This window comes from Podarcis bocagei (assembly GCF_964188305.1).
Source record: "Podarcis bocagei genome assembly, chromosome: 12".
In the NCBI taxonomy this organism is placed as follows: domain Eukaryota; kingdom Metazoa; phylum Chordata; class Lepidosauria; order Squamata; family Lacertidae; genus Podarcis; species Podarcis bocagei.
In genome coordinates this window covers 56733768-56747323 of record NC_138137.1, presented here as the reverse complement: position 1 = coordinate 56747323, position 13556 = coordinate 56733768, and the positions used below count along the sequence as shown (strand labels likewise).

The 13556-nt window shown below is 44.7% G+C and overlaps 2 protein-coding genes across 6 annotated transcripts in view; one reads left to right on the top strand and one right to left on the bottom strand.

Annotated features, from left to right (window-relative positions):
* ALS2CL (ALS2 C-terminal like) overlaps window positions 1-2298 on the top strand; it is an 85726-nt gene extending 83428 nt beyond the window's left edge. For all 3 annotated transcript variants that reach the window (XM_081163524.1, XM_081163523.1, XM_081163522.1), the window contains exon 26: window positions 270-2298. In XM_081163524.1, the coding sequence (XP_081019650.1) occupies window positions 270-338 (69 nt within the window). In that variant the 3' untranslated portion in view covers window positions 339-2298. The remainder of the gene's footprint in view (window positions 1-269) is intronic.
* Window positions 2299-3246: 948 nt separating this feature from the next.
* JMJD4 (jumonji domain containing 4) lies at window positions 3247-13348 on the bottom strand. 3 transcript variants are annotated; one of them, XM_081163806.1, is made up of 7 exons: window positions 13230-13348; window positions 10359-11003; window positions 9346-9511; window positions 7876-8001; window positions 6833-7100; window positions 6268-6414; window positions 3247-5643 (listed from the first exon to the last, which is right to left on the bottom strand). In XM_081163806.1, exons 2-7 carry the CDS (start codon window positions 10621-10623, stop codon window positions 5332-5334), a joined length of 1284 nt encoding a protein of 427 aa, XP_081019932.1. In that variant the 5' UTR covers window positions 10624-11003; window positions 13230-13348; the 3' UTR covers window positions 3247-5331. The 3 variants fall into 3 exon arrangements, with proteins under 3 accessions (XP_081019932.1, XP_081019934.1, XP_081019933.1); XM_081163808.1 differs by lacking the exon at window positions 10359-11003 and having other exon boundaries at window positions 13230-13347; XM_081163807.1 differs by lacking the exon at window positions 13230-13348 and having other exon boundaries at window positions 9346-9557; window positions 10359-10539.
* Window positions 13349-13556: the final 208 nt, after the last annotated feature.

Here is a 13556-nt window from a genome sequence, read left to right as displayed (position 1 = left end):
GCACAAGCGTCATCTAGTCCAATTTCTGCTGATTCTGGGTCTCAAACCCATGACCTTCAGATTAAGTCCCTTGTTCTGCCAACTGAGCTACCTCAGAGAGCAGGCAGGCGTTCAGAGAAGTATACCATAGAACCAAGAGAGGTTTCATAGCACCAAGAGTCTCTGCCATGGGTTCCACAAAAGATTTCTGGTGTATCTAGGATGATCTTAATCTTACAAATGAGTGCCAGTCTCCATCACAATGTTCTCTTCTTTCTTCCCATCTCCAGTCGTGTTATAAATTCATCCAGAAGGAAATAAGACTCCGCCCAAGCTGGCAGGTCCTACACAATTCCTGAGAGTTGCACAGCAGCATTCATTGTCCTAACAAAGGATGCTGAAAAGAGAAGGAACTTGAAATTGTCGCTGCTGGGTTTTCCATTTTTTGGTATGTCTTTCCTATGGGAAGGATGTTTGGTTTTTAAGACACAATTTCTTTGAAATTGACATTTGAAAAAGAATGGTTCTTTGACATTGATGAGAAGGCTGCAGGCAGAAGGAAGTCAACTTAATTCCAGGTGCAATACTCCCGTTCCTTGTGTCTCATCCCCATGCAAAATGCAACTTTCCATTCCTGGACCAGAGGACTTCTCATTTTGGAGGCAAGAGGTTAATTCTGGTCCTGCTGGGGCCAGAAACAAAGCTGTTTTGAAGGTCACCAAAACCAGGAATTTGCCAGAACCAATCTTGTTTGGGCCAGTGCAATTTTTTAACTAAGCGCTTTAACCTTTCATGGCAAATTACCACCGTTTATTATTTCCTTGTTTGTTTATGATTCATGGAGCATCTTGCAAAAGACAGTCTTGTGTACTGCTAAAACATCCCGGTAGAATGCATACTGGATGCTATTTTAGTTAATGCATTGCTTGTGGTACGATCACTTCATTTGGGCTTTGCAAAATTTTGGCAGCCACGCTGAAATTGAAATATTTGAAGGAAGGTCAAAGTCTTACTTGCTTCAGCAATGGTCTGCTGGTAATCCAAACGCTCTGGTGAGCAGGCAGTGATCTTTGGATCACCATTAGCACAATAATGGCAATTGAAGCTCACTCAACCAGTTCAGATGACCACTGCAACCCAGCTGGTTAGTCCAGCTCCTACCATACCATTTGGACTGTAATGATGCCCTTGAATTTGCAAAGACTCTCCTCTGTCTTTCTCCCATCAAAAGCAAACAGCATATCCAATACCAGGGCAGAAAATGTTCCACCACACATTCCATTTATTCAAAGCTGCTAACTTACCTTTTAACCGATTACCCCTTTTCCATTGTAAAGGGAAGATCATTTCAAGGATTGATTTCCACACCCAGTTATCCACTGGAAAATGCAGCTCAAAGTGTAGCATTTTGCAAGTTACAACAACCGAGAGCTGTAGTGACACACATACACACTGCCTGTATTTCGCATGCAAGGGAGAGTGAACATGCACCACCCAATTTTTCCAGTGACATCACTGCTTCTTTTATTTGGGTTTTTGTGCTCAGACACACAAATAGAACAGGACTTCCAGAATCTACATCTGGACTGGCAAATCTATGGCCCTCAGTGTTGTTGGAGGGATCTGGAGGGCCGCAGGTTCACACGCCCTGATCTCCACAGAGGCAGGTTAAACTCTTGACCTAATCCTTGGATGGGACTAAAAGGTGTCGGCAGTCATGGTACAGACTTTTGGAGGTTTTTCTAAGCATCGGTTGTCTGGGTCTTTCAAACTGTTCCACTGTGCTTGAACAGACTGAAAATCTCATAGTTGCCCTTCCTTTGATTAACGAACCCTGCATCCTTGCCTCAGAGCTTTTTTCTGCAAAAGGGTTGGTGTTGCAAACCTTTTCTAAGGTAACTGACAAGTTTTATATAAAAATGCAGAGCCCCATTTTCTTAGGTCTAGCAAAATGAGAGATTCTGGCAAAAGCCTGGTTTATTCTTCAGTCTGGATGTAAACTAGGTCAATATTGGCTCATTTTTGACTACTGAAGGCATAAAAGAGTTGTTGCTTTGAAATTAATTGAAAGTGAAAACACTGTTCTTATCTGAATGGTGTAAGAGCTAAAACGTGTGTACATTTTTAACTAAACAACTTTTTAATGCTTTAATATGCTGCATAAAACTGTACATTACTGCCTCACTGTATTACACTGGATAAAATATTTAATATGCTAACTTCATTATAAATGACTTTGTATGGAAATTTTTTTATTGCGTTGTTTTGGAGACATTTAGCTATTTATATGAAACGAATAAATGAAGTTGCCTTAACTGAGTCAGACCACTGTTCTCTCAATTCTAATATTGTCTGTCTTTGGAATACAGGTGCCTCTGGCTAATCTACAACTTGAAACAAACCTACCCAACTGATTTTACATTTCTCCAGTTGTTGGGAAGCAATTTTCAGCAGTGCATCAAAATACAGATTTAATGCGTAGCTGGAGAGGAAACACATTTAAATACATTATTTGGGGCCTTAATGTTTAGAAACAAAATTTACTGGATTAAGGTGGGAACAGAATTATGGGTAAAAACGTGTGAAAGGGAGATGGGACTAGAAATTTGTCCATCCCCAATTTGGATTAGCTGTTGCTGTGATGTTTTAAAGTGCAGCTTCAAAGCTGAACCTGCCCCCCCCCCCATCCCCAGAGAATGTGTGATCTATATTGCATATCTGAGTACGTCATATAATTTCACAGGGTAACATCCATGTGTGTAGGAAGTAATTCCCTGAAAGTGCTCTGTAAAGTGTATAGAACTTTTTATTTCTCCCATCTGAGCCTCAGCAGCTGCTGCTACCAAGTAGAATCAGCAATTTGCCTGCCAAAGCATCAGATCACTTCTCATGGTTTCATATAGGTGCTCCACAATTGTGGCAAATGGAGCCTTTTGTAACATAGATACAGCAGTGCTTCACTCTCATAATCCCTGATCATTGGAGCAGGATAGCTGAGCACTGCAGTCAAACACCACTTGCAGAGTCACAGTAGTACTAGCCATTCTCCAGAAAAACTTTGCACCTGTGGGCAAACTAGAGTGAGTTAAAAATGTGTGTTCCCTTTGGAAGCCTAGGACGGCACAGCACCGAACACAGGATTTAAGAAACACCCCCCCCCTCAAGCGGACAGGGATTCAAGTAAACCTCATTTACAGCTATCCTCCTCTTTGTCCTGAAATATTTTCAGCATCAAACTGGCCATCTGCAAGAAAGACAGAAACCACGGACACTTAAATATTTTTAATGTGCAGTTTCAGAAAGGTCTCGGGGCAACTTGGCAGAACAGTCGAGGGTTGAGTAAACTTCAGCTCAGTGCTTAAACGTTCCCTACAAAGGGTTCAAGTGAAAGTCTAACAAACAGGCTAGATAGCAAATGGGAACAAACTTAGCCGGTCCCCATTCAGAAGCCCCTGCAATTTTAGTTCTGCCGCCGCTGCCAGCAGCAAGGGGAGTGCTTCTTGTACAAACCGTTTCCAGCCCTTACTCACATACAGTGCTATGACTAATTGTGCTCAGTAACAAGAAATGTTGGCGCTGGTATGTTAAAACCAACTGGTCCCAAAGGTGACACGCTCCATTCCAAAAGACAGTAGCCACCCAAGGTAAAAATGCAAGCTGGTCCCCATTTTAACCTCTTATCCACCCAAGGGGATCACTGCCAAGATGTGTACCTGCTTAGTTGTGTACCATGTGATACCTTTTCAGAGAGGGACACATTTCCCACAAGGCAAATGAGAGGAGACACAAGAGGGCCCCTTTGGCTTGCTGAATGTTGCTGGTTGCTTTTAGAGCTTTTGCCTCGATTGGCAGACTGTGCTAAACTAGCTGGGCATTCCCAAGCAGTCCCAGGCTTCTTCCTCTGCTCTCCCCTAGTGGCTTTTCTTTGGGGGGGGTGGAGTTGGGGGAGAGAAGGCTCCAGTTCCAGCAACTGTGTTCCTTTAGGATATTCTGCATAGGCACAGAAACAATTCAGAAGAAGTGCAGGAGGAGAAAGGGAACTGGAGAAACAAAGGAGTGTAATCCGGTACAGTCAACTGGATTATGGGTAGGCTGCCATGCAACAAGCCCTGAAGGGTGATTTTTAAAAATATATCTATTTTTTTGGCCTCAACGTCTCTGGGGATGGTCGTGCTACAACTGTTTAGGCAGTGGAAAAGGCACCGCCGTTTCGGAATCGAAAAAGAAGCAAGACCATTCAACTACAGCTCTGAGACCACCTTATCTGGGAAATAACCAAAAAGGTAGCTTGAGAGAAGAGAGTGCTTGCAGTACACAATTGCCCCAGCTTATCATACTGGAGGGGAGGGCACACAGAGTTCAGCTGCCATGCTTGGGCTGTTTAGGCCCACTGAGTTTGATGGCTCAGAGTCCCTGAAAGTGTGGTGCCAATCCTGAGGTGAGTATATTCCTGATTTCTCTCTCACACATATAAAGCAGAGAGTGATGGAAGCAGGGGCTACGAACAGGCGAGTATTGCACACCACTTAATGAGGTGGTACACACACCTTTTATTCCCATACTTACCTACCTCAAGGAGTTAAGCCATTTCAACATAAGAGCTGAAATTTTTTACTTTTCTTTCCCTCCCACCCCTATATTTATTTCACTCAAAACACATGTCTCTGGGAATTGCTCAGGGGCAGGGAGGTGAGTTGGTGGGTGGGAAAAGGGACAGTTATTGATCATGTAAATAGGATCAAATTCTTCCACTAACACTGTGGGTAAACAAGAAGACTCACCTGTACAGTCTAGTGTGAAATGCTTTTCACGTGTATTTTGGTGGGACAAAAGCTCCCGAAACCAACAGTGCAATCCTACACGTTTACTCAAAAGTTAAGATCCACTGTATTCAGTAAGTCATACTCCCAGGTGAGAATGTAGAGCAGAGGAGGAGGAGTCTGTGGCCCTCGAGATGATACTGGACTCCCAAGTCTCATCAGCTGCAGCCAGCAAGATCAACAGGAATGACCAGTTGTAGTATAACATTATCTGGAGGGACGCAGGTGCTCCAATCTCTGCCATATAGGGTTGCAGCCCAAAGGGCTTAGAAATACTGGTAAAAATAAATGGTCATATTAGTCACTGAAGAAGTAGAACATCTCACTGAGGGATGCTCTCCTTTTCCAACTACTGCCAGTTTTCTAGATGGTTAAATTCCCTAACATTCTGCCTCTGGTTATGTATTCTCTACTCGGTCACTAAAATCCACTGTGCTTACGACTTCTAAATGGGGCGATCGACATAACCTATCAGCATGCACCCAGCTTGCAAAAGAAGCATTTCTGCAAGTGGTCAAAATCAAATGGGGAACTAGAGGAGTGCTGTATCTATCGCTGCTTTCAGGCGGTGCAGCAGCGCCTGAGGAGGAGGGGAAAGGGTCTCTGGGTTCAGTTTCTTGAATTCCTCATTGGCATTCAAAGAGGTCAAGACCTTTGCAGTCCTTTTCAAGTCAAAGACCGCATGCAGCATTCCTAGGCCGGAGATGGCAGCTCTGTACGAATGCTTGGAGGCATCTTCTTCAGAATGGTGGTTTTCAAGGACATAAATCCGGTTTTCTGCAATGATTTTGAGGAAGTTGTAGAATTCCTTGTAGTCGATTCCTGTGTAAGACTTCATCAACACCTGCAAAGGTGAGAGAACAAGTCAAAGGTCACAGTTGTTCCAACCGTTACATGGGAACTGGTGTTCAGTTGAAAACGTTGAATGAAAAGGAAATGCTTTAACTTCATGTTAATTTTCAAAAAAGCCCAAGGCACAAAGCTGGCCCAGGGAGCTAAGCATAGGAATGCTTAATTCTTAAGCTACTAGGGAGTCTGAATTCTTTCCCATTACAAAGCACGAGAATGGCCCTGAGAGTGAGGACACAGGTTGTGCTAGATCATACTTCTCAAACCTGACAATAGAAGGTAACACACTGGCCCTTTCCAGACACCATATAGAAAAGTTGCTCCTACTTGATGTGAACTAGCTTCACAAGAGCCTCCCATGTACCTACCACATCCCCTTTCCATTTCTCCTGCTCAGTCCTCAGTAGTGATTGCTATAGCTAGCCAGCTGATGTGCAAGGGAATTTCTTTCCGAACAATTAAGACCGATGAGCTGGATCCAAATCTTGAAAACAATATTGAGCTGCTACTACAGTTCATCCCCGAATAGCCTTTTAATTCCTGTGTTTCACCATTTCAGACACTCGATTGCTAATGGGCATCTATGACCATGTCAAACATTCTCAGACGGCTGCTCTACCTGGCATTGCAGGTGCCAGTCCTCCATGCTGTCTCTCCATTCTCTGATCTCTCGCTGGACAGCAGCTAGTTCGTCTTGGAGGAAGCTCCACATGATGGCTACATTGCATCCATTCACCCAGTTGTGGTTGATGGAGATTGTATCCTCCTGGAAAAAACAAGGACAGTCCAAATGGCTATTCCACATGTTTAAGATTGAAGGGAGTCACAGTTTTTTGCCTGCTGGCATATTCAGCTGGATTCCCATAGTGAACATATGACATCATGCAGCATACAAACTCAGCTTATCCAGTCACCAGTAGAAGCCTGCTTCAAAGCCTCTGCTACCTAGCCCATCAGGTAGCACTGCTTGACAGCTCCCTCCTCTATCTGTGTTGCCGTTCTAGAGCTCAGCAGGGCAGAGGATGCAGACACACTAGAATCAGATCTGCCTGTCACTGGCTGTGGCTCCATCTACTGTTCGGCTCCTGGCCTTAAGCCCTATCAGTCCCCAATGAGCAAAAGCATTGCCCAAATCCACTTAATGGTGCATTACCCCAAGGCTGTGGCTGTCTGAAGCATCTTACCAAATTGTAAACCTGATGGTGCCATCCGCTCGGGATGAAGACGATCTCTCCAGCTTCCTGTATGATTTCAACAGGAGGGCTGCTTTGGGCATAGCGAGGGTAAAGGTTGCTCTTCTTCAGGTCAGGTGCAGTGATGTCAAATGGCAAGTGACCATGGCGATCGCGGAGGAACTCCTCCTGCCCCGGGGGGAAGACTAGCCATTTCTTTTTCCCGCAAATGTTGGCCGACCAGCTGTAGGAGCGGAAGACATCTGCGTGAAATGGAGTCCTACAGGGAGGAGGGGAAAACCAGGTTAGGAGAAGGCAGCTGAATAGCTGCAGGAATAGTATTTATGTAGTAGAAGCCGATTTGTAAGGGAGTAGGCCCTCCTCTCCTACCATCTCAGGAGCCCCAAAACATTAGTATCACAGTCATTCAGAAAATTACTTTTGCACCCTGAAGACATGAGGTATACACACCCAAACCTAGACCTATTTTCCAGCAGACATTAATCAGGCTTTCACAGAAAGCTATTTGTGCATCAACGTCTATTTCTCCACTCTCCAAGTACTCTGATACACCCAGTGATTTACAAAGGTCTCTCATCTGAAAGTATGCAAGTTCATACCCTGCACCTGAGACAGTAATGTGTGCATACCTAACAACTTTCTGCTAATCTCTTACTGCAAACTGAAACTGGCTTGTGGGAAGTCTAGAATTTCACCAATATCTTGACAGCTAAAAAGATGCAAAGTCTCAAAACAAAGAAGCATCTTCATATGCAGGGACTATACAATGCATAATATCCAAAGGGCTGAACACTGTCCGGCCCTGCAATCTGGGAGGGGCAGGGATCCCATTGCTTGATGTGAAAAAGGTGCACAATGTTTAAAGCTCTGAGCAGGTGTGCTGTCTTCCTCTTCCTTGAAAAGACATCTCACAGGCTGCTCTTGTGAACAGTTACTAGGAAGCCCCACTGAATCAAGTTGCATGTCCTACCTCATACTTCTAATACGACTAACTTTTCCAAAGAGAACCTATGAAAGTATCCAAACGGCTGTACCATGAGCCTTTAGGTCCCATGTAGACAAAGCGATAGTCGTCCACTGATATGGCATCCCAGTATTCATTCAGCCAGTCAGATGAGAAATAGATGGGAGTGGTGTAAACATCTTGCTCCGGGAAAGCCCTTAAAATATTGAAAATGGTATCTCAGAAAGAAAAATCCACTCAAGACGCATTCAACAGTTGTGTAACAGCATGATAAAGGTTAGATCATGGCCTGGCAATTGGTACTTTATTTCACTTCTGCACCAGCCACCTTTCCCAAGTCTTGGGGATATAACAAATATTACACACTTAGAAGTCTACTCAATGCTTTGAGAGTGCAATGACTACTCCCTCCAATAATTTTTACTGGTTTTCGTGTAAATACAAAAAACATATTTGATCTCAAAAGGAAGAAGCCGCCCAAAGTAACATCTGAATCAGTCCATGGACTCTTAAGCCGAAGCTTGAAACAATGGATATGGAAGGGGTATCACTCTAAACCAACCATCTTTCCAACCTTTCCTTTCCACCAGCGGTAAAGGGCTTTGGGTTGGGACACAGAAGACTTATGCAGGGAGGTAGTGTTTAGGCTCTGCATATGTTCAAGCCAAGAAGTACAGTAGCTCTGAACATGCAAACATTCTCAATTTCTGAACTTGCAAGTTATCTTTTGAATGCCCTATAACCATAAAAAATAGCCAATATACACTAAGTAAAGGATAACGGTAGATTCATCAGAAGGAAAGCAAAGTGCCAAGAATACAAAAAGGCATTTAAGAAGTTGCCTTGGCATCCTATTTGTGTGGCACACTATGGCCCTGCCTGTATTAGGTGTTTCCTCACATCAGTGTTGCTTTCAAGCACCTATTAAGTTCTTTTAAATTGAGACTTGGTGTAGGCGGTATATAACTAATTAAGCTGAACATTGCTTAAAGACTGATCAATTCTGCTTCAACTTGCTGTGCAACCAAAACGTGGGAAGAGTATAAATTCAATTGACTGTGCTAGTGCAACGGCTGAGCGTGGGTGATGCCTACAGTGCATTTGTGTTCTCCTCAGCAGGTTCCCCTGCCTTCTCTTCTGTTTGGTTCCAGTGCAACTATGCAAACATACAATGATAATTAATATAAAGAACAGGGTCAGAGAAGGAAACTTCTCTCATGCAGACCAACTTTGGCATAATCAAAACACGTGCAAACACAGGAAAAAGAAAGAAAAAATGTGCATTCACACTGAAAAGAGCAGACAGTGCCAAGTACATGCACTGTAAGAAAGGTAAGCCAAACAGCGCTATACATCACTGGGGTGTCCTACCATGCAGTCACAGCCGTAGATTCTTAGGATGCAGTTTTGAAACAGGCGGCTACTATCTAAGGATGCTCCGAAAAGCTGAATCATCTGGTAAGGGAACATCAGAGGTACAATTCAGCAGCATGCCAGGGATTCGTAAGAGCATGCCGAGGAGTTCAAAGGTTTTGCTTACCTGTGCAGGTGCCAGTCCTTGAGGTAAAGGCACCCCCGGGGCGACCGGTAGCTTTTTTTAATGTGTTCTCTCCAATAACTTATGTATTCCTTGAGTTTAAGATGTTCCTTTGGGTTAGAATTGTATTCCTTGACATCACAGTTGGCAACGGGTACTACAGCTTCCCCTGCAATATAAACCCTTTGAGCCCATATGGGAAAATAACTGATGCCCTGTTGGGGTTACCAATAAAAAAGAAAGTGTAAGGGCCTTGATCCTGCCAGTTTGAACATTCCACCTATGTGGCACGGTTAGGTGCTATGCAGAGCGACAGCGGAAACAAAAGGAACTTCCTCCAATTGCTGCAATACCTGAATCATAGATACATTAACCAGCAGAATGCCCACACGAATGTTGTCCCATCTTACAGGATTATGGTAAGGATTCCAACAGAATTATGTCTTTACAGTGCTTTGAGCACACAAAAGCACTATTTAATGCTAAGGGTTGCATTCAATGGGACCCAGGAATTTCTCTGGAGAGTTGAGAGAACAGAATGGGACAAGGCATAGCAAGCTGCAATTGGGTGCCTCACCCAAAAACACTGCTTTTGCTAGTGGAAATAAATAAAAAAATTCCTTCCTGTAGCACCTTAAAGACCAACTAAGTTAGTTCTTGGTATAAGCTTTCGTGTGCATGCACACTTCTTCAGATAGTGGAAAGTCACATTTGTATACAACCCTATTTTTGATACAGCTCTACCTGTGAGAGGTGCAGCTGCAATTAAATGTGTCAATTAAGCCACCTCTTACAATATACTTTTCTTTCTACTCCATACTCAGGCATGAATACAAACATACCACATTAACAGTGAAGAAAGCATAAGGGCAGAATCAAACATTACTAGAAGCAAATGAAAAGGGACTTGGACGTGGTCACCAGCAATCACAGGTTTTTGGCCAGTCAGAAGGCAGACTGAAAATTCTAAGAGGAGCAAAATCACAGCTAGCAATTTTAGTTTAAAGGTGGCTTACCAAAAGTCCGCAGAAGATACTCAAAGTTAGGCTTCCCATCAGGAGTCACCCACTTCCTCCTGCTGCCCCAGCCCTCAGTGAATTTGGCAGAGAAAACACAGGGGTCATTGGGGATCAAGTAATCCTTGAAAAAGTCTGCATAAGTGAATATTTCTGGCTTCTCAATGTAGTCAACATGTTCGTGGGATTGGCAGCTTGCGCCTCGAGTTGGGCCGCTATAATCGCGAAAAAACTTGGTGGAGTAAGCAAAAGTGTCCCTGTCCATTCAGGCGATAGAAAGCGTCTGACACCTAACTTGTCAGGTGACAGACGGAATTAAATTATAAAATAAATAGCTGGGCTAGAAGACCAGTAAATTAAAAAAAAAAGGAAGTGTCACTGAAGACTCAGGAAAGATGGAGTGTATAGAATAAGCAAGTCCAGTTCCAAATCTTGCTGGAAAATCTTCCCATTTGGCTTGTATCATATATGGCTCCTTATGTTCTTGGTTCTTTAGGAGAAGGATGCCTGAAAGGCTGTACTGAGCAGCAGTAACTAACAGAGCAGTTTCACTTCAACCTTGGAACATCTGCACAGGCACAACTTCCACACTCCTCTTTGGCATTTTATGGAAAGCAGCAATCAAGGGCAACTTCCTCCTGAATTCTATAAGCAAACAATAATATATTCATTTTTCTAAAAAAGCCTCGCTTTGAAGTGGCTCCCTCCTTCACATAACATCCCATGAAAGTCATTAATATTTTATTCTTATAAATATAAATGAGATTAGGCCAAATAGTGCAAAGTCAGACATCCATACAACTCATTGCAGCAGAAAAGCCAAAAGAATTTCTGGTTCTGCACTAATTAAAACACAAGTAGAGAACACTGTGCTGCTCATGAGAGAAACATATAAGGGATATATGGCACCTGTTTGCTTCCCCCCATGGGGCAAGTAGCGGGTGTGTGTGTGTGTGTGTGTGTGTGTGTGAAAGAGAACAGAACTTCCCTCTCTGAGTACTATGGTCCTGATCTGCTCCCAACTCCAGCTGCTTTTACCCATCACAGGAACCACAACAGATCATGGTTGCAAATCTGTCTGGTTTGTCCCTGAGTCTAAGCCAAGAAGCTCACTCGTCCCTTGGCAATTGCCTATATCTCACACTTTGCTAACTGTGGCCTCAAACTATCAATCACAGGAGACGACGCTTTATAAACTCCCATGCAGCGTACACTTGTTTTGAAATGAAGAGCAAATAAGGGAGAGATAAATGAGATTGCAAATTGGCTGCTCTATCCCCACTGTCCAAATCCTCTGGCTCTTCTAACAACCTTACATTTTCATTTTCTTCCAATTCCAGCAACTGCAGCGCAGCAGCTAAGCTGATGAGTTAGGAGCTGGAAGTCTTGGATTTAAATCTCAGCAAAGCCACAACACCATGTGGCCTTCAGCAATCTCTCTGGCAGGCCGACAGTAATAGTGGCCTACAGTTACTGCTAAAATAATCAGTGAAATGCACCAGAAACCTGACCCTATGCACAATTCTCAGAGGTTTGCTTCTTATGAAACATACACAGAACTGGGCCATTACTCAAAGAGCACTATCCTATATTTTGTATAACACTGTACCAAAATGCACAATTATTTGGGATTAACCCCCACTGAGCTCAGCATGACTCTAAGTAAACCTGATTTGGCTGAAAAGCATGGCAACTATTTTACAACACACACACAAACATCCCTCCCAATCTACCCTTGCACTTTCCTTGTTTATAACCTCTCTCCAAAGGCAAAACCTCATGAAGTTTAGACACAATATCTCAACAGGTCTGTAAAATAGGATGGTGATGGAGAACCGTTTTTTCAGCCAGAGGGCCACTGTTTGCCCTGGGCAACTTTCCAGGGGCCACACACCAGCCGTGGGTGGGGCCAGATGGAGCACTGAATGTAAACATTACCTTTGCACAGCAGGCTAGTTTCTACACACAATTCTCTATCCTCCATCTGGGAGCATCATCAGGGTGCGAGTGTATTTTGCAGCCAGGTAAAAACACGCAAAAGCACGTGTTGTGGCCTGTGGAGAGTCCCAAGGGCCTGGAGGCATGGATTGGCCCCTGGCTCCACTTGACACAACAGGTTTCTTAGCACAACATGCCAGTTCAGAAATGCAAGGGAGGCAAATGACCTAAGACACCAGGGGCCTGTTTTAGCTAACCAACCAGACAACCTGCCTCCCCTGCCAGGGCTATGTAACACCATCTGCCTTATAATGTTTCCTATATGCTGATGCAGGCTTATTATGCCTTTTTTGTGCTTATTTAGAGGGCAGAGATATTATTTCGCAAACCACCTTGAAATGATCAGTATTGCGAAAAGCAGGATATAAATAACTGCCGCAGATCAACGTAAGTGGCCACCTTTTTGGAGGGGGGGGGGAAGTTTAGCACCCACAAAAATCAAGCCAGAATCTCCCACCCCCCTTCCCGCCAGGAAATCCCAACCCCTGCCTTCAAAGATCCCCTCAAAGATCCCCAGATCCCTTCAAAGGGTCCCCCCTCAGGACCTCCGCCTCCCTTCCCCACCCCCTCCCCTAATTCCAGCCAGGCCACCCCCACAATTTCTCAAGGCCTGTCATAGGTAGGACACAGCCTCCCCCCTGGTTGTTTCCCCCCCCCTTAATTCACTCACCTCATAAAATAAACCCCACCGTGGGGGGAGGGGCTCTGCTGCCCCCATTAGCACAGCTCCCCCCCCGTTTTGAAACCTGAGCCCCTCCCCCCAATACCTTCTCTACCCCCCAAAACACAGAGGACACGTTTTCTCCCCCCACCCTCCTCTATTATTCACCCACCCCGCCCTCCCTCTCCTCCCCCCTTGTCCCCATTACTGACCCCCCTCCAGAGCCGGCTCGAGGTTCCTGCTGCCGCCGCTTCTTCCCTCAGAGGGAGCGCCCAGAGCGAAGCGCATGCGCCGTAACTGCTCCGGCGCGCGCCCGCGCCCCCTTATTCACTGACTGCACAGCGCACGTAAAAAAAAAAAAACCCGGAAAGTGGGCGGAGCTAGCCGTACGCAGCCCAGAATCAGAGGAGGAAGAAGAAGCGACGACGGCTGCGGCGGCCTCCGCGCGTGCGCCCTCGAGCCGGCGCGAGGAAGCGTGCGTCGGTTTTTTTGTTGTTGTTCGTTTCAAATACTTCGGCGCGTGCCCTCCGCTTCCGCGC